Below are 18,685 nucleotides of genomic sequence, written 5' to 3'. Positions count from 1 at the left end.
GGGCTGAATCATAAATTTTGGCGTTATAACTGTGCATCATGTCCCCAGAACCTCCCAAACCCAACCACATTCTCAACTCCCATCTCTTCAAATTTCTCTGCCCTCGATTTCACCCCTCGTGTGGAGGGCCGCCAGCATATGACCACACTTGACAGACAGCCAGAACGCTGGCATGGTCCCTGGAGTGGACCAATCATGGACCCCCCGCCGTTGGAACAGATGCAAAACACACCAAAATCTGCCAATCCTTGATCCCCTCGGGTGCGGCCAATAGCTTTTGCAATCCCCTCCCCAAGATCGGGCACAGAGCAGATCTCCTTGTCAAACAGACATTAGAAGCTAGATCAAAGACGCAGTATGCAGCGCTCTAGACGTGCACCGTGTAGTTGAGGACGATGGTATTCATGGCGGAAAGCTCTTTGCAAGCCCTACTGGCGTAGCGTGACTATGTCGGGTTACGAGCTGCCTACCGGCCACCCGCCATCCTGTGGTCGCGGAAGGACCAACCGTACATGCAACACCAGCCCACAGGCGACACACCCTCTCCCACCCCGTCTACTGCTTGGTACTACGCTAGGATTGAATATACACGCTCTAATAGTCTCTACGCACCCTGAAGCTCCTACACCACACCATCGAACACCTCCAAAGAATAAAAAAACCGGCATACCCTATGGTACTAATGTCAACTACACTGAATCATCATATATCAATTCTATGCTAAACGCCTCCTATGCTATACTATGCAGACTAATCTCTAATTTGCAACGCTGAACGCATGCAAAAGCAAAAGCAACCAGAACCCGGGGTATCAGCGAAGCAACATTGCACCAAACCACATGCGCTCTCCTCTCACAACTCCATGTTCTCCACGTCATCGCCTACACCCTGCCCGACCGCAGCTGAGGCTCCATCCGCAGAAAAAACCGCCATCTGCCCTGGATCCAGCGTCCCCACAAATGCTCGCTCCACAAACGTCAGCCACGTCTTATTCCTCTCCTTCTTTCCCTTTCCCCCGTCCGCCTCCACCTCATCTGCATCCAGCCCGCCATCTACCCTGTCATACGCACCCCTCTTCCCCGCCTTCTCCTTCCCAATCCTCCTCGCCAAGTCCACAAAGCTCCGCACCGTAAGATCCTTCAATTTATACCGCTCATCGGTTTTCGTATCATACTCCACCTCGAATTTGAACTTCCTGGGGTGCGGCTTGACATGTGGTTTCTTGCCCTGGTGCTTTCCATGCTTCCCCTCTTTCCAGCGTCGCTGTTCGATCTTGCCGTCTACGTCGACTTCCAACCCGAAGATCGTTCGCGGGGATTCCTCGTTAGGACTTTGCGCCTGTGTCTCCGTCTGCGCAACGAAATCATTGTTGATGTGCGTTAGGTTGGCAAAATACTGCGTGTAACTTGTGAAAGTGAGTGTCTGAGGGCTGTACGCCGGGCCGGGGGGAGAGCTCTTCGATGGGCCATTAGGGACCTTGAATTTGTACTTCCTGCGTTTCTTCAGGGATTCTTTCTCGCTGTTCTTGTGCTTTCTTCGTAGGACGCTCTCGGTGTCTCGCGCGTACGTGTCGTCGTCGGCAAAATCGTGGTCCACAGCGAGCTTCTGGATCAGAGAGTTGCTGAAGGTTTCCTGCTCCGATACGGGTGACACGGTCAAGTGCTCCAGGCCGGTGATGTTGTATTCGAAGACGCGAATGGTTGGGAAGTAGTTCGGTACAACGGAAGGTGCCACGAGGGAAACACTATATCGTTCCGCGTACTGCCCGCCAAGTTTTTCAAGGAACGATCTCTTCTTGCCGTCCTTGGGTTTCTTCTTGGATCTTGAGAAGGGAGAGACAATCTTCTGCCAGATGGAAGGATCCTCTTCCTCACCATCTTCATCAGCGTATTCTGCAATCGATCGGATTGTGTTGTTTTTGGGCGGAGGCGCCGGGAGCTTCGACCACCAACGTCTCAACTGAACCAAGTAGTCGGACGCGGAAGCTACCGTGATCTCTCCATCTGTCAACAAGCCTCCTTCAACTTGAGCTCTCGTGCTTTGAGGTGCCATTTGCCCGTTCTTGGCTCCCTTCTTGATGTGGTGAAAGTCCTGCAGCATGAAATGGTCGATGTTCATGTGCCCGAAGAGTGAACCCACGACCACGTCTCGGTACTGTCGTTCCCACAGTGCGTACTTCTGCCAGCACGTCTCGTCCCAACTTTCCTTGCTGTCGACGCGCGCAGGCGGGACGTGGCCGATCAGGATGGCGGACATGCCGCGGTCCCGCATAATCTGGAGCTGGATGCGCAGCCACTCGAACTGCTCGTAGCCGGGCTCTTTCTTCTTGGCGCATCCGTCGACGGCGGAGTTGGAGGTGAAGAAATACCTAAATTCGTCAGCGATGCAGGCTTGGGCCTTTCGAAGCACACCCACAATGTGTTCAAGCTGATGACTGCCAGCTTCCCGGGAATGACCTCGACCGAGAACCAGCCGCCCTGCTGGAACTGATGTCTCTGCGCCTCGGGGATGAACCCCCTCCAGATGTTCAGATACTTCATGGTCCATTTGTTCGGGCCCGCCAGCAGAATGTTGTGCGGCATGATGTCGTTGTTTCCAAAGGTCGGCACGATGGGTATCTTGAACGCCTTGGTGGGGTCGTCCCTATCTTGGCCACTCCCAAAGACGTCGGTCAGCTTCTCCACCATTAGTTCATTCTGTGAGATGATCTCGTCCTGTGTGCGGGGGTGTTTCTCGTCGTTGTCGTGCCGCGCAGAGTCGCCGGTCCACACGACGAAATCAATGTCGTCGGCCACATTGTGTTTTATCCAGTCCAGGGTCGCGTTGACGAGAGACACGGGCGAGTCGCATGCCGACGTTTCGGCGCCGTAGATGCCCGCGGGGCCATGGTTGCGATGGCAGGCAGCCGTCTCCTTGGTGCTCGAGTACGTCTTGTAGTGAGGGTCGGGATGGAAGTCTGTATCGTGGCGGTTAGATGCGCTGCAGCGTGGGCGATAACGCGGCGGGGCTGACCAGTGATGTGCAGGAAGCGTCCTCTCAGCGGGCGGCTCTTGCCCGCTGCCGCGATCGTACCTGGGCCTAGCTGCGTCTGCTCCTGGGCGTCCAGCCCGCTGGAACACGAGGCGAGCAGCGCGGCGACGAGCGCTTGCAATGGCCGCAGCATGGTTCGATGGGGGCAGTCTTGCGATGCGAGGCATGCGAGGAGGTTGGATGTCGCCAGAGGCCCTCGAATACTGAGACGGCCCGTGGCCGTCCTTGGGTGGCGGCTGCACCAGCGCAACAGTCGCGCCCGCCTGCCTGTGCACAGACACGTGAACTGGCAGGGGCAGCGGATTGGTGCGTCATAGGCTCCACCTCCACGCCCTGCACGCCCCGGTTGCCGCCCATCCTCTGTCCGCGTGCTGCCCTCCTGCGAACGGCAATGCATCACGCACCACGCTGCGCCGCTCGCCGTCTTCCAGGCCGATGCAGTCCTTCACCTGCCATGCTGCACACGAGCACCGGCCGTCCACGCGCTCCGCATCAGCCTGGGCCGAACCAAGATCCTCCCCCCCAAAAAGGCCCGAAGCCTGCTCTTCAGAACCCTGGATTCAATCACACATGTCACACGAGCCAGCCCGTTGTCCACCGCCTCACCTCCTGGGATCGGCTGGCGGGTGGGTCGCCGGTGGGTCAGCATCTGGGCGTCCGCTGGGCTACCAGACGACACCGTCAAGAGCGCCGATTCCTACCGTGGTAGGCAGACGGACGCTTATCGGCTGCCCGCACACGAGCCTAGCAAAATTATCTCTGCCTACGCTAAGTGAGGAGCCGGACTTGAAAATGCAGTACATGCGTATTGCATACGATACCCGTGCCATCTAGCAACATCTGTCGGCTATCTGCTAGGCACCGCGGCTGTTGGGCTATGTATATGCTATCAATGAGGCGCCGAAGCCTACACAAGATGATGCCACTGCGACGATGCGAACCTGCATCGCGCCAGAATAGGATGCAAGACCCGTACCCGCCCGTAAATGCTGAACAATCGACCCCTCCCAGTCGTTTTATGCCGCGATGGTTTTGCGCCAGAAACATGAAAGACCCGTGCATCTACTCGCCGGCGTGCCGGTCTTCAATGAGGTTCGTGTATGCAGAAAGAAACTGAGACCAAACGGCCTCTGCGCCAACAATGTGAAATCCCACAACGCCTTCGCTATGCCATCAAGTGATCGTCATCAATGGGCCCGAAAGCCTCTTCTAGTGTCGTTGTTTGCGTGTGTGTGAGCCGCTACGCATCGTGCTATTTCGCTCCAACAGGAGCATCAAGTGCCGTTGGCTTGCCCGTTGGTCTTGGCTGGTTCAGGGGCCGTCTGCGGCTTGACCCCCGATTCCGACGATACCATTCTCTTGTACATGCCCTGCACATTCTCCACCGTCGCGTCAGGCCGCGGCCAATAGTTGCTCACCGTGTATTTCCTGCAACACGGTTAGCAAGCTCCAAAGACTATGCGCATACACTACTCACCAGAGCTCATCCCCTCGCGCAGGATTCGTCCGCATGTGCGTGTTGATGTGGTTGCCAACCGCTATAAGCTCCTTCTTGAGCACCTTGACGAGCTTTTGCTTGTCCGGGTAATTCTTCGTAGTGGCCTTCTTTAGGCGTCCCAGATTGTCATGCACCTGTTTCAAAGCCCTCTCCATGTCTGGGTCCGTCTTTGAGTCCTTCAGTTTGTTAGAAGGAGAGTTGACACCTGACGCGTGGCTAATGTGACCGTTCGCATGGCCATGCGAAGAGTGGAGCTTGTCGTTGTGTCGAGGTCGTTCTTCCGAGTGTCGAGGACGATCGGCCACATCGCTGATCTTGCGACGGATCTCGGGTGTGCTGGTATGCTGAGGACGCCGGTCGATGCTTTCACGGTCCCTGCGATGTTCTTTGCGATTGGTCTCGGATGGGCGGTACTGATCGCTCTGGCGGTGTCTCTGGTCCGGAGTGGCTTTGTCGCGCTGGCGGCTCTCAGGTCGCTCCGAATGGCGATTGTCGCTGACGCTGACGCGGTGAGGAGTTCTCTCGGAATCGCGAGAGATGGCCTTGCGCAATGCGGACGGAGCGGGACTGGCCGAGACGCTCGACGCCTTCTCCACACGACGCGCAGCGTTCAAGTGCTTCTTGTTGTTGCGATGGTGATTCTCCATGAGACGCTTCGCATTGGGGTCGGCACCAGCCTTGTCCTTTAGGACCGTGAGTAAGTAATTTGCACGACGCACGAGATGAACCGCGCCTGGCGACTTGGCGTTCTTCTCTTCTTTCTTGGTGCGCTCCTCTTTCTTGTCCACACGGTTCTCCTCGAGAAAGAACTTCTCCTTCAGGCCCAGGTCTGGATCATCGCGAATGGGCACCCACGCACCGTATCCGTGGCGGTTAATACCAATCATGAGCATGCCATCTTCTCGCGCACCCCAGGGACAAGAATAGCTGGCCGGCTTGATGGCGTCAAGAACTCTGAAGTTGCGCCAATCCGAGCCGGCGGCGATCGCTTCCTTTAGAACGCGCATTTCGACAGGACGATCAAGAATAGTCTCGGCGTTGATCTTCTTGACACCTTCGTGGTCAAACAGGACAGCCTTCTTGTCCTTCTTAGTAAGTTGCTTGCTTTCACCCTCTTTCTTGATATCACCTCGTTGCTTCTCAATCTCTTCTTTAGCCCTGGCAATCACCACGTCTAGGGCAGCCTTAACAACGTCGAGGTCGCGCCCAACGAGCCTTGCGTCTCGCACCATGTCTTCGCCACGCTCTTCAAAAGAGCCATAGCGGTAACAAGCATGAACGAGTTTGCGAATTTCGTTGGTGACCATGGGACGCTTCGGGTCGCTATTGGGACCCTCATCGTCTGTCTGGTCCTCGCTTCCAGGCATGGCTTCCCTAGCCCGTCTCTTGGCGGCGCGCTGTTCGCGCTCTCCGGATGTCGCGTGCGCTTTACGCTTCCTCGGTGCACTCTCTTCCAGCAACTTTTGTGTCTCTTCTTCCTCCTTTCGCTGCTGGATCTCAGCTTTCACAGCCTCGAGCTCGTCCTTGGGAATGATGTCATCCCACTCCAAATCGATCTTTACGTCCGTGTATTCGAAAGCCTTGAGGAACTCTTCACCTCCATCAGAGGTCAGGCCTCCCACCTGTTCTGTCTTGTGCTCTTCTGCGTTTTCAAGCAAGGCATCAATGTCAAGCTCTTCAAGCTTCTTTTGATTGCCCGACTGCTCGAACATCTTCTGACCACGACGCTTGAGAATGTTGTTGATATCGTCAGCGGAGCTTGGCTCTGCGCCTATTTTACTCATTTTGTCATTAAGCTCCTTCTGCTGACGATCTGTCACACCGCGCTGGATTGTGATGAACTCAAGCATACGCTTGTTACGAGCACGTTCCAGGATTTCTTCCTCGATAGTATCTTTGGATACGAGACGGTAGACGGTGACAGGCTTTTGTTGTCCGATACGGTGGGCTCGAGCCATGGCTTGCAGATCAGCCTGAGGATTCCAATCCGAGTCGAAAAGCACCACAGTATCAGCAGTCATCAGGTTGATACCGAGACCACCAGCACGGGTGGACAAAAGGAAGCAGTAGTCCTCGCTGCCTGGGGCATTGAAGTGGTCGATGGCGATCTTGCGATCACTTGAAGGAACGGTACCATCCAGGCGCTGAAACTGGTAGTTCCTGAGGCGCATATAGTCGGTAAGAATGTCCAGCATGTGTACCATTTGACTGAAAATAAGCACGCGATGGCCGTCGGCTTTCAGCTTCGTCAAGAGACGGTCGAGAAGCATCATCTTTCCGCTAGTGGTGACGATGGTTTTCAAGGTCTCGTCCTTTGAAGCACCCTCTTTCAAGAACTTGGCTTCGGCGTTTGGGAAGAGCAGAGCATGATTACTGGCTTTCTTCAATTCCATGACGATGTTGAGAAGTGACTGCTTCTGGCCCTGACCACCCTCATTCAGAGCCTCGTAGTTGCGAGTGAGGATGTTCTTGTAGTACTCCAGCTGGATGTCGGATAACTCAACCCTGAGAATCTTTTCAGACTTGGGTGGGAGGTCATTCTCAACCTTCTCTTTCGTCCGACGGATCATGTACGGCTGGATGGCAGCGCTAAGCTCAGCAAGCTTGACACTAGCATCCTCCGATGCGAGGTCGACATTCTCATCGAAAGTGACTTTGCCGGGCATCAGGAAGTCCATTAATGCCGACAGTTCTCCCAATGTATTTTGGATGGGGGTACCGGTGATAAGGAGACGACTAGGGGCTGAGAAACCAAGTAGCCTCTCATACAGTTGAGATTCACGGTTCTTCAGTCGATGGGCCTCATCGACCGCAAGGAACTGCCATTTGATTCTCGAGAGGAATTGCCAGTCGAGAAGGACATACTCGTAGGTGGTCACGAGCACGTTGAACTTGACTTTCTTTTCGTTGCCGTCGACAAGAAGCTCGTAGTCCTGAATGATTCTTCGGGCTTCACTGCCGCCAGTGTAGATGACGTAATTGATGTCCGGTGTCCAGTTGTTAAATGTATCGGCCCAGGCAGGCATTGTTGACAAGGGTACGACGCAAAGGAAGGGACCTTGTTGGCGTCGGTCATGCTTGAGCCAGTTCATGAAGGACACCGTCTGAACAGTCTTGCCCAGTCCCATCTCGTCGGCCAGGATAACATTGGTACCTCTGACCCAATTGTGCGCCAGGAAGTTGAGCCCGTGAAGCTGGAACGACCGAAGCTTACCAAACTTGATATAGTCAGGCTGCTCTTCAAGAGGTTTGTATTTCCGCCGTGTCTGCAGGCTGGTCTCCTTGGGGTCGGAGACAGGTCGGTTGGTCTGGCGGTCAAGGAACCGATCGATCTCGCCCTGCGCGAGTTCGCTTATCAAAGACGCCGCCTCCCAAGTCGAATTATCGTAGCTCAGTCCCTTCCCTACAGCATGGTTAGGTAATCTCGACAGGGGTAGGGTCAGCTGCACTTACACTTGACGTAGTACTCTGTTTCTTCGTCGCCTTCGCGCGAACCGATCACCCGCTCCACAACATGAAAATCAAGCAGACTCTCGCGTTGCCCTTCGCGTGTGACCATGTGCTGTTCAAACTCTTCGGGATCGATCTTTTTGCGAGAGTGAACATGCATGTCGGTGAGGACAGGCCCTTTGAAGTAGTTGTCGAGTTTTCGCCAGCCTTTGCATGAGGCGATCGTACTGTGCTCCTCCCATGTGGAGTGGTAATGCGCTTTGTCCTGCCATTTGATCTGGGTATGCTGTTAGCACAGTCGAAGACCTGATATCGAAAAACTTACCAAATACTCAAAATCCTTCTTCTGGACAGAGTAAGGATCGAGTTCTACGGAGTGTCAGTGTCAGTGTGAATATAGGACCAGATACACCATACCAACATCGGGCTTCGGCCGATGGTCCAGCACTTTGTCAATGGCAGGACCAGTGTCTTCGGTGGCAGCGGCAGCCCAGTAGTTGGGGGTCATCTCGTCTTCCTCTTCCTCGAAAGACTCCTCGCCATCCTCGTTGTAGTTCGTAATAGCCTTTGTCCGTCGCGCTGAGAATCGGACCTCGGCGTGTGAAGGCGGCAGCTGGCCCTCAGCTACGAGCTGCCGGCGCTGTCGCTCCTTCTTGCTCGGGATGTCGCGACGGGCCCCGACGAAGCCGTCGGATTCGTCGGAATCGGTATTCGTAGAGCGGTAGACGGGTGTAGGTTGGTTAGAGGCTATCGCGAATGGTCAGCGATGATGGAATGGAGATGGCGGGCGTGAGAAAGTACCTTTCCGTGATGCGGTCTTTTGGCGCTTGCGCGGCACATCAGAATCCGAACCATCGTCCTCATCGCTGCTATCGACCTAGACACTATTAGAAAGAGGTACGAAGCCAGGTAGGAGTACCAACAATGCGACGGGTTGGACGTGCTCGGCCCTATACTACGGTCAGCTGGAAAGTGCGATGCGGGTAGAGGCTGCTTACGCTCCGACGCAGGCCATACAGCTCTGGATTCGCCTCGAAATCGTCCTCCACGCTGGCTTTGCGCTTGCTGGGCCGGCTTGAACCTTGCGATGTTGAGCTGCGGGCGCGGCGGCGGTCCTCTTCAGGCGGCGGGCTGTCAGAGCCAAAATCACTGTCCGCCTCGCCCTCGGCGTCTTCTGAAGTCTCTGCATCAACTTCCATCTGCTCGTCCTCTTCATATTCCTCTCCATCGGCGTCGGCATCTCCATCTTCGTCTGACGATGCGGCGGCAGCCTCTTGGGTCTCGGAGAGGGCATCCTCGCTAGGCGGTGAAGGAGCAGACGGCATAGCGGTATCTGACGCGATCGGCGAGGAGTGCCCGTTCGTATATGGGACCGAGTCGGCCATAGCGGAGGGTACGACGATGGACGCGGCTGGGCGGATGGTCAGCGTGACAATTACATGAGCAAACGTCGGATGGAGATGCCAATGGGCGCGTTATGTAGAGCAGAGTTACGCGACTCAAACAAATCAACAATCAGGAAGAGACAAGCAGCAGATCTGGAGCAATCCGGATTTGATGAAGGACCGACGCGGTTGATGGAAACGTGCCCGGGAGGCAGCGAGCGGCTTTGGACGGGGCTCGTTGACTAGGAGGGGCCAGTGACAGGCTGGAGGATGTCGAGGGGCACGAGAAGGATCAGGAGCGATCGGTATCGAGTTCGCATAGGCGCTTCGCGGATGGGGGAGGGCGGCGCGAGATGGACATGTGCGGATGCGAGGATGGACATCAGACGGCAGGCTTGCCAGCCGGCAGAGAGAGATGGGCGCGCGGAGGAGAGAAAAACTTACTGTCCATGGTTGTACCCCAGTCAGGGAAATCCTGCTCTGTATCGGGGAGGCGTGGTGGTGGGCGGGCACAAGTAGGTATCTACTTGTGAGAAGATGTGAGGGTGTCCAGGGCCCACTGGCTCAGCACAGAAACGAGCGCGAGGGGGTCACGTGCAAAGCCGCTGCGACCACCGAGCCAATCAGCGTGCAGGCCACTACGATGACCGCTGTGTCGTGAACGTCTTTGATCCACGGTCTCGAAGCACGGCTGTCTCTGTCGCGTATCCGTCTTCTACGCTGTACACAGGCGGTAGCTTGGTGAGTCGATGTTGGGGCGCGCACTCTCTCCGCGGTATTACTGACATTGTGTTTCGTAGTCACCCACGAGCCACTTCTAAATTCACAGCGTGCCCCGCCATCTACGTAGGCCTTTGCAGCGCGAAACCTCCACCTCCACACTCCACGCCCGCACTTCTCGCTGCAACCGCGACCATGTCGGACAAACTCACCCGGTATGCCTCCCTGCATGCACGTCCTACATATCTATACTGACACACGCCAGTATTGCGATTGTCAGCAACGACAAGGCAAGTGCTGCCCCGCTGTCGTGTTCGAAATTTCTCTAACATGAAGTGTGCGCGAACAGTGCAAGCCGAAGGTCAGTCGCAACCCCGCGAAGCCCGCCAACCTTCACTCACAGGACGCAGAAATGTAGGCAAGAGTGCAAGAAGTCGTGCCCCGTGGTGCGCACCGGAAAGCTGTGCATCGAAGTCGACAACACCTCCAAGATCGCCTTCATCTCCGAGCGCCTGTGCATAGGATGCGGTATCTGCCCCAAGAAGTGCCCCTTCGACGCCATCAACATCATCAACTTGCCCACGAACCTCGAGACTCAAGTCACGCACCGATACTCGGCCAACAGCTTCAAGCTGCACAGGCTGCCCATGCCCCGTCCGGGCCAGGTGTTGGGATTGGTCGGCACAAACGGTATCGGAAAGAGCACGGCACTGAAGATTCTGAGCGGCAAGCTGAAGCCCAACCTCGGCCGCTACGATAACCCCCCAGACTGGGAGGAGATTCTGAAGTACTTCCGTGGATCGGAACTGCAGAGTAAGACCACACGCATGCTCTGCGCGGAATACGGGTTAACAGGGCGCAGACTACTTCACCAAGGTCCTCGAGGACGATCTCAAGGCTGTCGTCAAGCCTCAGTATGTCGACCAGATCCCCAAGGCCATCAAGGGAACGAACAAAGCAGTCGGTCATCTCATCGAGAGCCGTTCCCAGATGGACAATCTCGAGGAGATCACCGAGGTCTTAGAGCTAAAGCATGTGTACGAGCGTGATGTGACACTGCTTTCCGGTGGAGAGCTGCAGCGTTTCGCTATCGGTACCGTCTGTGTCCAAAAGGCAGATGTGTACATGTTCGACGAGCCTTCCTCCTTCCTTGACGTAAAGCAGCGTCTTGCCGCCGCACGCATGATCCGTAGCCTGCTCCGCCCTGACGACTACGTCATCGTCGTAGAGCACGATCTGTCCGTGTTGGACTATCTTTCCGACTTCATCTGCGTCCTTTACGGCAAGCCTGCCGTCTACGGCGTAGTCACCCTCCCGGCCTCCGTGCGTGAGGGAATCAACATCTTCCTCGATGGTAACATTCCCACCGAGAACCTGCGTTTCCGTGAGGAGTCCCTGCAGTTCCGTATCGCTGAGGCTGGTGACGAGTTCCTTACCGACAAGTCCAACGCATATGGCTACCCCAAGATGGCTAAGACACTCGGCGACTTCCATCTGGAGATCGAAGCAGGCCAATTTACTGACTCTGAGATCATCGTCATGATGGGTGAGAACGGTACCGGAAAGACCACCTTCTGTAAGATGCTTGCCGGTGCCCTGCAGCCTGATGACGGCAAGAAGATCCCGCCCATGAACATCAGCATGAAGCCGCAGAAAATCACGCCCAAGTTCACCGGCACCGTCCGCCAGCTCTTTTTCAAGAAGATCAAGGCTGCCTTCCTCAGCCCGCAGTTCCAGACCGACGTCTACAAGCCCCTCAAGATGGACGACTTCATTGACCAGGAGGTTCAGAACCTGTCCGGTGGTGAACTGCAGCGTGTCGCCATCGTACTTGCACTCGGCATGCCCGCCGACATCTACCTCATCGACGAGCCCTCGGCCTATCTCGATTCGGAGCAGCGTATCGTCGCCGCCCGCGTCATCAAGCGCTTCATCATGCACGCCAAGAAGACCGCCTTCGTCGTCGAGCACGACTTCATCATGGCCACTTACCTCGCGGACCGCGTCATCGTCTTCGATGGCCAACCGGCCATCTCTTCCCGCGCAAACACACCCGAGTCCCTCCTCACCGGCTGCAATAAGTTCCTCAAGAACCTCGACGTCACCTTCCGCCGCGACCCTAACTCCTACCGCCCCCGCATCAACAAGTTCAACTCCCAGCTCGACCAGGAGCAGAAGCTCCACGGCAACTACTTCTTCCTCGAGGACGAGGCTTGAAGGCACCCAGGGCGAGACCTACGATCCGCGGCCCCCGCACCGCCCGACGGGGCAGGCGGGGCGCCGTGCAACGAAGCGCGGCTGTAAGAAGCGCGGGCTGAGGGCGCGGCTGGGCACGCTGCTCGAGGAAGAGGGTGCGGCGGATGAAGACGACGAGCACGATGGCAGCGCAGTGCGGCGGTCGTCCTCCTGCGCTATGTACGTGCTGGCCACCGAGTCGTGGCTGTGTAGTTGAGAGCGTAGCACGGGTCAAGTTAGGGGATCGCTGCCGGCCGCGGAGGCCCTGAGTGAGGAGGTACACGGCGTGCTTCGGCGTGCAAAAAAGTCTTGGTGATATATCAGTCAATCAGTCGTATAGTCCGCGCAACAAGGCGCACAAATTCACTCTTAATCTTCTACATGCCTGCCCTGCTTTTGCATCCTCCCTACCCCCTCCCCCATCCACCTTCCCCTCACTCTAAGATTCCTCCATACGCATCGCTTCCTCCCCCGCCGCCCGTCCTCCTCTCCTTGACCCGCCACCTCACCGCCCCCTCTTCCACCTGCCATCCCGGCAGTTGAAACTCGTCACGCTGTTGCTGAAGCAGCGATGCACTGGGGAAGGTGGCTGAGCGGGATGATGTGCAGAACGCGGTGCAGATGGCGATGAGGGATTATGGTTTGAACGGCGTGGGCACGGAGAAGATTCATTCAATGCAAGGCGTTTCGACGGCGTTGTGGAAGAGACGAAGTGGTGGAAGGGGACGTGTATCAATGGTGGGTCTTTGATACGTCCCGGTACGTGAGGGATGGCGACAGTTGCATACCCTGTCATGGCAACATCTTGCCAAAAACCTCTCGTGACGTACTTATCTGATCATTCGTCGAGATATCCGCCCTGCACTTTCCAGAGACAAATTAGATGCCAGCCTCAATCCAAGCAAGGCAAGATCGTAATGACGGTCCTGAGAAGGGCGAGATCGCGAGGAGGCATACATATGTGAAGCATTAGAGTAAGTTATTTTGTTATTTAGTATTTTATAGGCTGCAAGGTAATGGACAGGGAACTAGAAGTTGGGCAGGAGAGGGGAAAGGGGCTGATTAATCGAGAAGACGAATTCGCTCCACCCAGCGAGGGAACAACTTTTCAAGGGCATCTCATGACGGCAAAGACGCATCGTACAGATGCCGAAGCTTGCAGAGCCTTGCCAACAATCGAGACGAAATTGCACGTCTGCTTGTCCTAGATATGATAGCACTTGGAAAGCGCGCCACGCCTATCGCGACAACGGGCATGATAATGTTGTAGCCGCATCGATCAGCGCCTGACGCAAGTGGCATGTAAAGCATGACGAAAGAATGGCACGAAACAGTCTGCAGGAGCCGAGCCTAGGCTGTCAATAAACGGCGGCAACTGACGGATGCTGCGCGTTCAGTCCTCCTCAATCTCCCCTTCCTCGCTTCCCGATCGAAGAGCACGCTCTTCTTCCTTGGGAGGTTCGGGAACAGGAGTCTTGGACTTACGATCAGCACGGGGGGAGAATCGGGCGCGCTATGCTCAGTTAATATAATGCACACAGGCTTGAACACTTTCACGGGTTGACATACCTTGCTATCACGCCGGGACGTGCTCTCGTCGCTCTCGCGTCGGCGTCGCGTCGAGGTGGTGCGGGCGCCGGAGCTGTCACCATAGTCAAGCTCGCTCACACTACGCTCACGCGGATCTGCGCGACTAGCAGCAGGATCACCTCGCGGAATGTACGAGCGTTCGCGCTCAGCCTCGCGCTCGCGCCTCTCACGCACATAAAAATCGCCGCTCCCTCGGCGGGAACCGCTATATCGATCGCTGTCTCGCTCACGGTCACGACGGTAGGGAGGTGAGAGACCTGTGCTGTCATTGTTCCTGTACCGAGCCTCTCGGTCCTCCTGAGCTCGGCGGCGCTCAGCAGCGTAAGGATCATTCTCAGGTGAGCGTGTGCGCGTACGATGGCGTCGGTGAGAGTCAGAATGCCCGTTGCGGTACTCACGATCATCACGTCGGTCCCGTCTGCTGTCTCGGTCCTTGTCCCTGTCCCTCTCACGATCACGTGTATCGCGCCGACTACGGTCGCGGCGATCGCTCTCCTTCTCCTTGAGGCGGCGCATGTACTTGTCGAACGCGGATTGGCGGAGTGAGTCTGATTTTAGTGCGCTGTACTCTTTCGTCTTTTCGACACGAGGACGTACCGTTTCCCAGGTATCCGAAAGTGTCACAGGTGGTTCGAGGCGCTTTAGTACGGCGCGCAAGTCGTCCATTACATAACGCGCGTCATGCTCCTGCTCCTGCAGTTCGTCGGCCTCTCGCTTCTTGACCTTAGCCAAGACATAGTCGAAGATGAGCTTCATGGTGTGATCGTCAATATGATCAGTACGAGGGTTAGCGCGCATAACACTCAAGTATTCTTTAAAGGGGGTCGAAGCTGTAACCTCAAAGCGTTCATCCTGGATATTCATTAGCCATGGTCGCAATGTTCGTGAGGCGGAAGACTTACCTCCTGCATCGTCAAGGCGAAGCGACGCAGGGAACGGAACTTGTTCTCCTCGTCCTCAAGCGCGTCCCAGAACAAATCGAGTGGCGATGATCCGCCTTGCCCTAAAATCGCGACGTATCGCAGGTCCTCCTGAATCAGTGGATGGATATCTTTCCATTTGGTGCCAGCTCGGAGCTTGCCTGCCTTTTGAAGCTCCTGTAAAAGCTGCTTGAACCCGTCTCGGTTCTTCCGCTCGATGCGCTGTTTTTGACGCCTCTCGGCCTGGACCCGGTCGTTGTGATCGCGCTGAAGCTGCCTGATATGCTTTTCGAAGGTATTGAGCACGTCGGAGCGGGTGAGAGACTCGAATTTTTCACTGTTGAAGACGTTGTTTTGCTTGAGTTGCTCCTCGGCCGCATGCCAGCGAGTGAAGGGCTCTAGGTCTAGCGTTCGCATCAGCGACATCACTTCGTCCAAAGCAGTCTTCTTGTCTTCCTTCTCCTGCTGAGCGTGAGCTTTGGTCAGAGTGACGATGTATTCCTCAAAAAGCCGCCGACGCTCGTCGTCGTCCTTGGCAGACCGGAAGATGGTCTCATCCTCTAGGATGGGTCGCGCGGTCTTCCATCGGGTGTAGTGCTTGATTTCGGGATGAGAGCGCAGCATTGCCATGAAGTCGGAGCGCAGCTTCTCCTGGCGACTCTGCTCCTTGTTCTTCTCCTCGGCGCGGAGATCCTCGCAGTACTTTCTGAAGGCCTCCTCGCGCTTCTCGGGGTCGGGAATGGCGCGCCAGTTGGGGTCCTTGATACCGGCGCGAACAGCACGCGTCCACTCCCAGTCAGGCTGTACCTTGAGCTGCTTGAGCAATTTGTTGAAGGCCAGTACAGCGTCGTTGGGGTTTGCAAATTGTATGTCGTTGGACGGTGCAAACGCCATGCTCGCGCGCTCTCCAGCTCCGAAGCCAGAGTCACGGTCACGCTCTCGGTCCCGATCACGGTCGCGGTCTCGTCGGTCCGGCTGGTAGCTGTCGCGTTCACGCATGGGCTCGCGATCAAAGCGAGCTTGCTCACGATCACGAGGGCCGGAGGGAATCGCAGGACCAGCCGCCCATGAATTACTGTGAACACTGTGAGCGGCTCCTCTGCAGAGTATGCGCAATACACTTACGAAGAGGGTGGAGGGGGCGGCCTGGCCACGCGCTCCATGTTCTGCTTGACCTCGGCCGGTGGCTCCCAGGTCGTCTCCTTGGTCTCCTTGTGCGCCCAGTACGGCTTGCCATTGTGTTCGAGGATCTGCCAATCGGTGCCCACTGTCGCGCGCTCTTCGGGCGTCATCAGCTCTTCCGGCTTGGTCCATTGCGTCGCGTTAGTGAGGGCGTTGAAGTAGTAAGTTTTGCCTTCGGGCGTTGTCACACTCTTCCATGCCGGCGCTGGGGGCGGCATGCCTCCAGGCGGCGGAAAGGGCATGCCTCCAGGCGGCGCAAACCCGTTCATGGCCATGCTTTGAGCGATGAACAAGTGGCTGACGGTCGACGCGACAGTGTGGTGGTTGGACGTCTCAAGACACGAAGCAGGCGTGAATCTAAAAAGTGATCGCGCACGGGCCAGCATATGGAGGTAGGAGCGAGCGGGAGCTAGCCCCACTGCCTTAGCACTTCAACTCTCACTTGCTGGCTAATCATCTCTGAATAAATATTCAATGCCGAGGCCGTGCCTGCCGTTGATTCTGCAATTAATCCTCTGAAGCCATACCCAGCCTGGAACTGGCATAAAAACTCCTCTGTAGCCGCTGTGATGGCTGCCCTGGCGGAAGCCCAGCCTCGTGGAAGCGCCGAGTTCGTCGAGAGTTCGATTCTCGAAGCCGTCGTCCCCTCAGATTCCGAGTTTGACGCCGAAGAAGAGCTCACTTCCTGGGATGGGACCAATGACGAAGAGAAGGGTTCGGTCCTACCTTTTCTTTCCCAGCGGCAGGTGCTACTGTTCGGTCAGTCTGCTACGCAAACCCCATATGCATGCTCTTACTTATCATCAGGCTTCCAGATGAGCTAGTACCGGTCTACATTGTCTTTCGTACACCGCTGATGGAAGATGCTACACTCAAGTCTTATCTGTCTCGCCTAGCCATCAATGTCGAGGCACTAGCGTTCAGTACGGCTCCTCCACCAGATTCAGATTCCAAAGGACCGCCTTCCAAGGAGCTTCTCGCGTCAGAAACTATTACCAGTGCAGTGGAGCCGGTCATTGTGCGCCATGATGAAGCAAGTTCCCCACACATTTATGTTGTCTGGAAGCTTGAGATTTTTATGAGTGAGTTTACCTCGTGTCGAGCCCATCATTTTCTGACACGAGAATAGGCCGGCCCCGAGGACGATTCCAAAAGCCAGCAATATATTTCATGCCCACAGCATCTCTGAAGCCAGCAGAGAAGAAGAGTGTTCTGGAGGATGAATACCTGCCAAGCAGAACACCAACAGCACTCAACCTCCTTCAATCATTCGAAAGTGATCCGGCTTTGGCAGGCATTCATCCGCGTCTGTCTGCACTGCGCATCAACAAGATTGCGCCCACCGCACCCGTTGCCAAAGAACTGACTAGACCAATACGAACTGGCCAAAGGCGGCTTTTCCGAGCGTTACCTGCACTGATATGGCGAGTAAGATACTCCAAGGTTCAAACGGCCATAAGCGATATGTCGCTCATGGCATCGCTCGATCTGGAGGTTGCATACATCACCGGATGCCGGTTAGCCATCAATGATGTGAAGCTCTCATTGCGGGGAGGTGACGTAAAGCCTATATCCGATCAGAGTATCATCAAGCATATTCACAAGCCAGGAGATCAACTTACGTCTCTTTACAAGATCACGCCAGATCTAGCCGTGGATGGCACGCCACTCTTTGGGAATGAAGGCCACCTATTGACCCTAGAAATCAAAGCCAAAGTTCTGGTGTCGGAAGATTGCCAGCCCAACGTTAGCATTGGTTGGCAGACAGCAGTGGACTTTTCGGCCGAACAAAATTCGGCCTTAGTGAAGGCCGCCCACCGACTAAGCAATCCACTAACACATGCACCAAAAATCCCAGAGACAGGCTCGACTACCAGCCATGATAAGGTTGGTCAAACGGCGGAGATACCTAAAGATACTTCCATCCACGTTACCCTGACGATAAGTGGACCGCCCCAGGTGACTGTTGGTGAGATGTTTAACTGGAGCGTATTCATTGTGAATCGATCCGACAAAACACGTAAACTAGCTGTTCTGGTCGTGCCGAGACGGAGACGAGATTACGACAAGCAAAGACCACTATCGTCGGCATCCTCAGTGGCAGGATATCGCTCTGACAAGAAAGATTTGCTCGCGAACGCAGTGGTGGATGAAAACATCGTTTATGCCAAACAGAAGAATGCACGTACGGAAACCGCAGAGCTGATATGCCTGACCACGGACATCAGGATTGGGTATGTGAAATTCTTTCTGGCCACAGATTCTCCCAGTGCTGACGATCACCAGTCATCTTGCCCCAGGTGCTTGTTATACGGCCGACCTAAAGTTTCTAGCACTTTCAGCTGGTGTGCTCTCTGTTGATGCTGTTCGACTTGTGGATCTGGCAACCAACGAGACTTCGGATATACGAGACGTCCCGGCAATAGTAGCGGTAGAGCACAAAGGGTAGTTAAAATCAATACTGGATTTGATAGTCGCCCGCCCAATCGAGCTTCATTGCCCGAAGCAAGCCGTCCACCTATCCTAATGCTCACCACCCACAAACGAATGTTTCCGTCCCAGGCTTGACATGATACATGCGTGAAGCATCATACGATGTTACGTGTTGAGTTTATCTATCCACCTACTCCGGAGACTTCGTCCTCGCAACCTGTAGAACATAAACGCCTGCGTAA

At 55.6% G+C, this 18,685-nt stretch overlaps 5 protein-coding genes across 5 annotated transcripts; 2 read left to right on the top strand and 3 right to left on the bottom strand.

The window, feature by feature from the left end:
• Positions 1-692: 692 nt before the first annotated feature.
• Positions 693-3,582, bottom strand: CC84DRAFT_1159807 (Endopolyphosphatase). The gene is made up of 3 exons (XM_018177336.1): positions 3,013-3,582; positions 2,416-2,956; positions 693-2,368 (listed from the first exon to the last, which is right to left on the bottom strand). Exons 1-3 carry the CDS (start codon positions 3,161-3,163, stop codon positions 853-855), a joined length of 2,208 nt encoding a protein of 735 aa, XP_018042878.1. The 5' UTR covers positions 3,164-3,582; the 3' UTR covers positions 693-852.
• A 260-nt stretch (positions 3,583-3,842) lies between these two features.
• On the bottom strand, positions 3,843-9,893 carry CC84DRAFT_1159806 (chromodomain helicase-like protein). Its single transcript, XM_018177335.1, has 9 exons — positions 9,808-9,893; positions 8,977-9,389; positions 8,902-8,928; positions 8,780-8,855; positions 8,396-8,725; positions 8,304-8,347; positions 7,982-8,255; positions 4,508-7,931; positions 3,843-4,458 (listed from the first exon to the last, which is right to left on the bottom strand). The coding sequence occupies exons 1-9, from the start codon at positions 9,812-9,814 to the stop codon at positions 4,305-4,307; spliced, it is 4,749 nt and encodes a 1,582-aa protein (XP_018042877.1). The 5' UTR covers positions 9,815-9,893; the 3' UTR covers positions 3,843-4,304.
• A 695-nt stretch (positions 9,894-10,588) lies between these two features.
• On the top strand, positions 10,589-12,562 carry CC84DRAFT_124592 (hemin import ATP-binding protein hmuV). Its single transcript, XM_018184188.1, has 2 exons — positions 10,589-10,896; positions 10,946-12,562. Exons 1-2 carry the CDS (start codon positions 10,731-10,733, stop codon positions 12,298-12,300), a joined length of 1,521 nt encoding a protein of 506 aa, XP_018042876.1. The 5' UTR covers positions 10,589-10,730; the 3' UTR covers positions 12,301-12,562.
• Positions 12,563-13,402: 840 nt separating this feature from the next.
• CC84DRAFT_1159803 (uncharacterized protein) lies at positions 13,403-16,338 on the bottom strand. Its single transcript, XM_018177334.1, has 4 exons — positions 15,954-16,338; positions 14,811-15,903; positions 13,888-14,760; positions 13,403-13,831 (listed from the first exon to the last, which is right to left on the bottom strand). Exons 1-4 carry the CDS (start codon positions 16,283-16,285, stop codon positions 13,712-13,714), a joined length of 2,418 nt encoding a protein of 805 aa, XP_018042875.1. The 5' UTR covers positions 16,286-16,338; the 3' UTR covers positions 13,403-13,711.
• A 23-nt stretch (positions 16,339-16,361) lies between these two features.
• Positions 16,362-18,574, top strand: CC84DRAFT_124406 (uncharacterized protein). Its single transcript, XM_018184137.1, has 4 exons — positions 16,362-16,769; positions 16,826-17,092; positions 17,140-18,244; positions 18,297-18,574. Exons 1-4 carry the CDS (start codon positions 16,580-16,582, stop codon positions 18,457-18,459), a joined length of 1,725 nt encoding a protein of 574 aa, XP_018042874.1. The 5' UTR covers positions 16,362-16,579; the 3' UTR covers positions 18,460-18,574.
• Positions 18,575-18,685: the final 111 nt, after the last annotated feature.

This window comes from Paraphaeosphaeria sporulosa (assembly GCF_001642045.1).
Source record: "Paraphaeosphaeria sporulosa strain AP3s5-JAC2a unplaced genomic scaffold CC84scaffold_1, whole genome shotgun sequence".
Lineage (NCBI taxonomy): Eukaryota > Fungi > Ascomycota > Dothideomycetes > Pleosporales > Didymosphaeriaceae > Paraphaeosphaeria > Paraphaeosphaeria sporulosa.
This window is presented reverse-complemented; position numbering and strand designations above follow the sequence as displayed.

Coding starts and splice junctions, on each gene's coding strand:
- CC84DRAFT_1159807 (XM_018177336.1), bottom strand. CDS start 3,163: ATGCTGCGGCCATTGCAAGCGCTCGTCGCCGCGCTGCTCGCCTCGTGT. Junction 2,957..3,012: donor ACGCTTCCTGCACATCACTG/GTCAGCCCCGCC, acceptor GCCACGATACAG/ACTTCCATCCCGACCCTCAC. Junction 2,369..2,415: donor GTCATCAGCTTGAACACATT/GTGGGTGTGCTT, acceptor TGACGAATTTAG/GTATTTCTTCACCTCCAACT.
- CC84DRAFT_1159806 (XM_018177335.1), bottom strand. Junction 8,348..8,395: donor TCGGCCGAAGCCCGATGTTG/GTATGGTGTATC, acceptor GACACTCCGTAG/AACTCGATCCTTACTCTGTC. Junction 8,256..8,303: donor AGAAGGATTTTGAGTATTTG/GTAAGTTTTTCG, acceptor CAGCATACCCAG/ATCAAATGGCAGGACAAAGC.
- CC84DRAFT_124592 (XM_018184188.1), top strand. CDS start 10,731: ATGCCCCGTCCGGGCCAGGTGTTGGGATTGGTCGGCACAAACGGTATC. Junction 10,897..10,945: donor CCGTGGATCGGAACTGCAGA/GTAAGACCACAC, acceptor AACAGGGCGCAG/ACTACTTCACCAAGGTCCTC.
- CC84DRAFT_1159803 (XM_018177334.1), bottom strand. CDS start 16,285: ATGGCCATGAACGGGTTTGCGCCGCCTGGAGGCATGCCCTTTCCGCCG. Junction 15,904..15,953: donor CCGCCCCCTCCACCCTCTTC/GTAAGTGTATTG, acceptor CAGTGTTCACAG/TAATTCATGGGCGGCTGGTC. Junction 13,832..13,887: donor CGTCCCGGCGTGATAGCAAG/GTATGTCAACCC, acceptor AACTGAGCATAG/CGCGCCCGATTCTCCCCCCG.
- CC84DRAFT_124406 (XM_018184137.1), top strand. CDS start 16,580: ATGGCTGCCCTGGCGGAAGCCCAGCCTCGTGGAAGCGCCGAGTTCGTC. Junction 17,093..17,139: donor GAAGCTTGAGATTTTTATGA/GTGAGTTTACCT, acceptor ACACGAGAATAG/GCCGGCCCCGAGGACGATTC. Junction 18,245..18,296: donor ACCACGGACATCAGGATTGG/GTATGTGAAATT, acceptor GACGATCACCAG/TCATCTTGCCCCAGGTGCTT.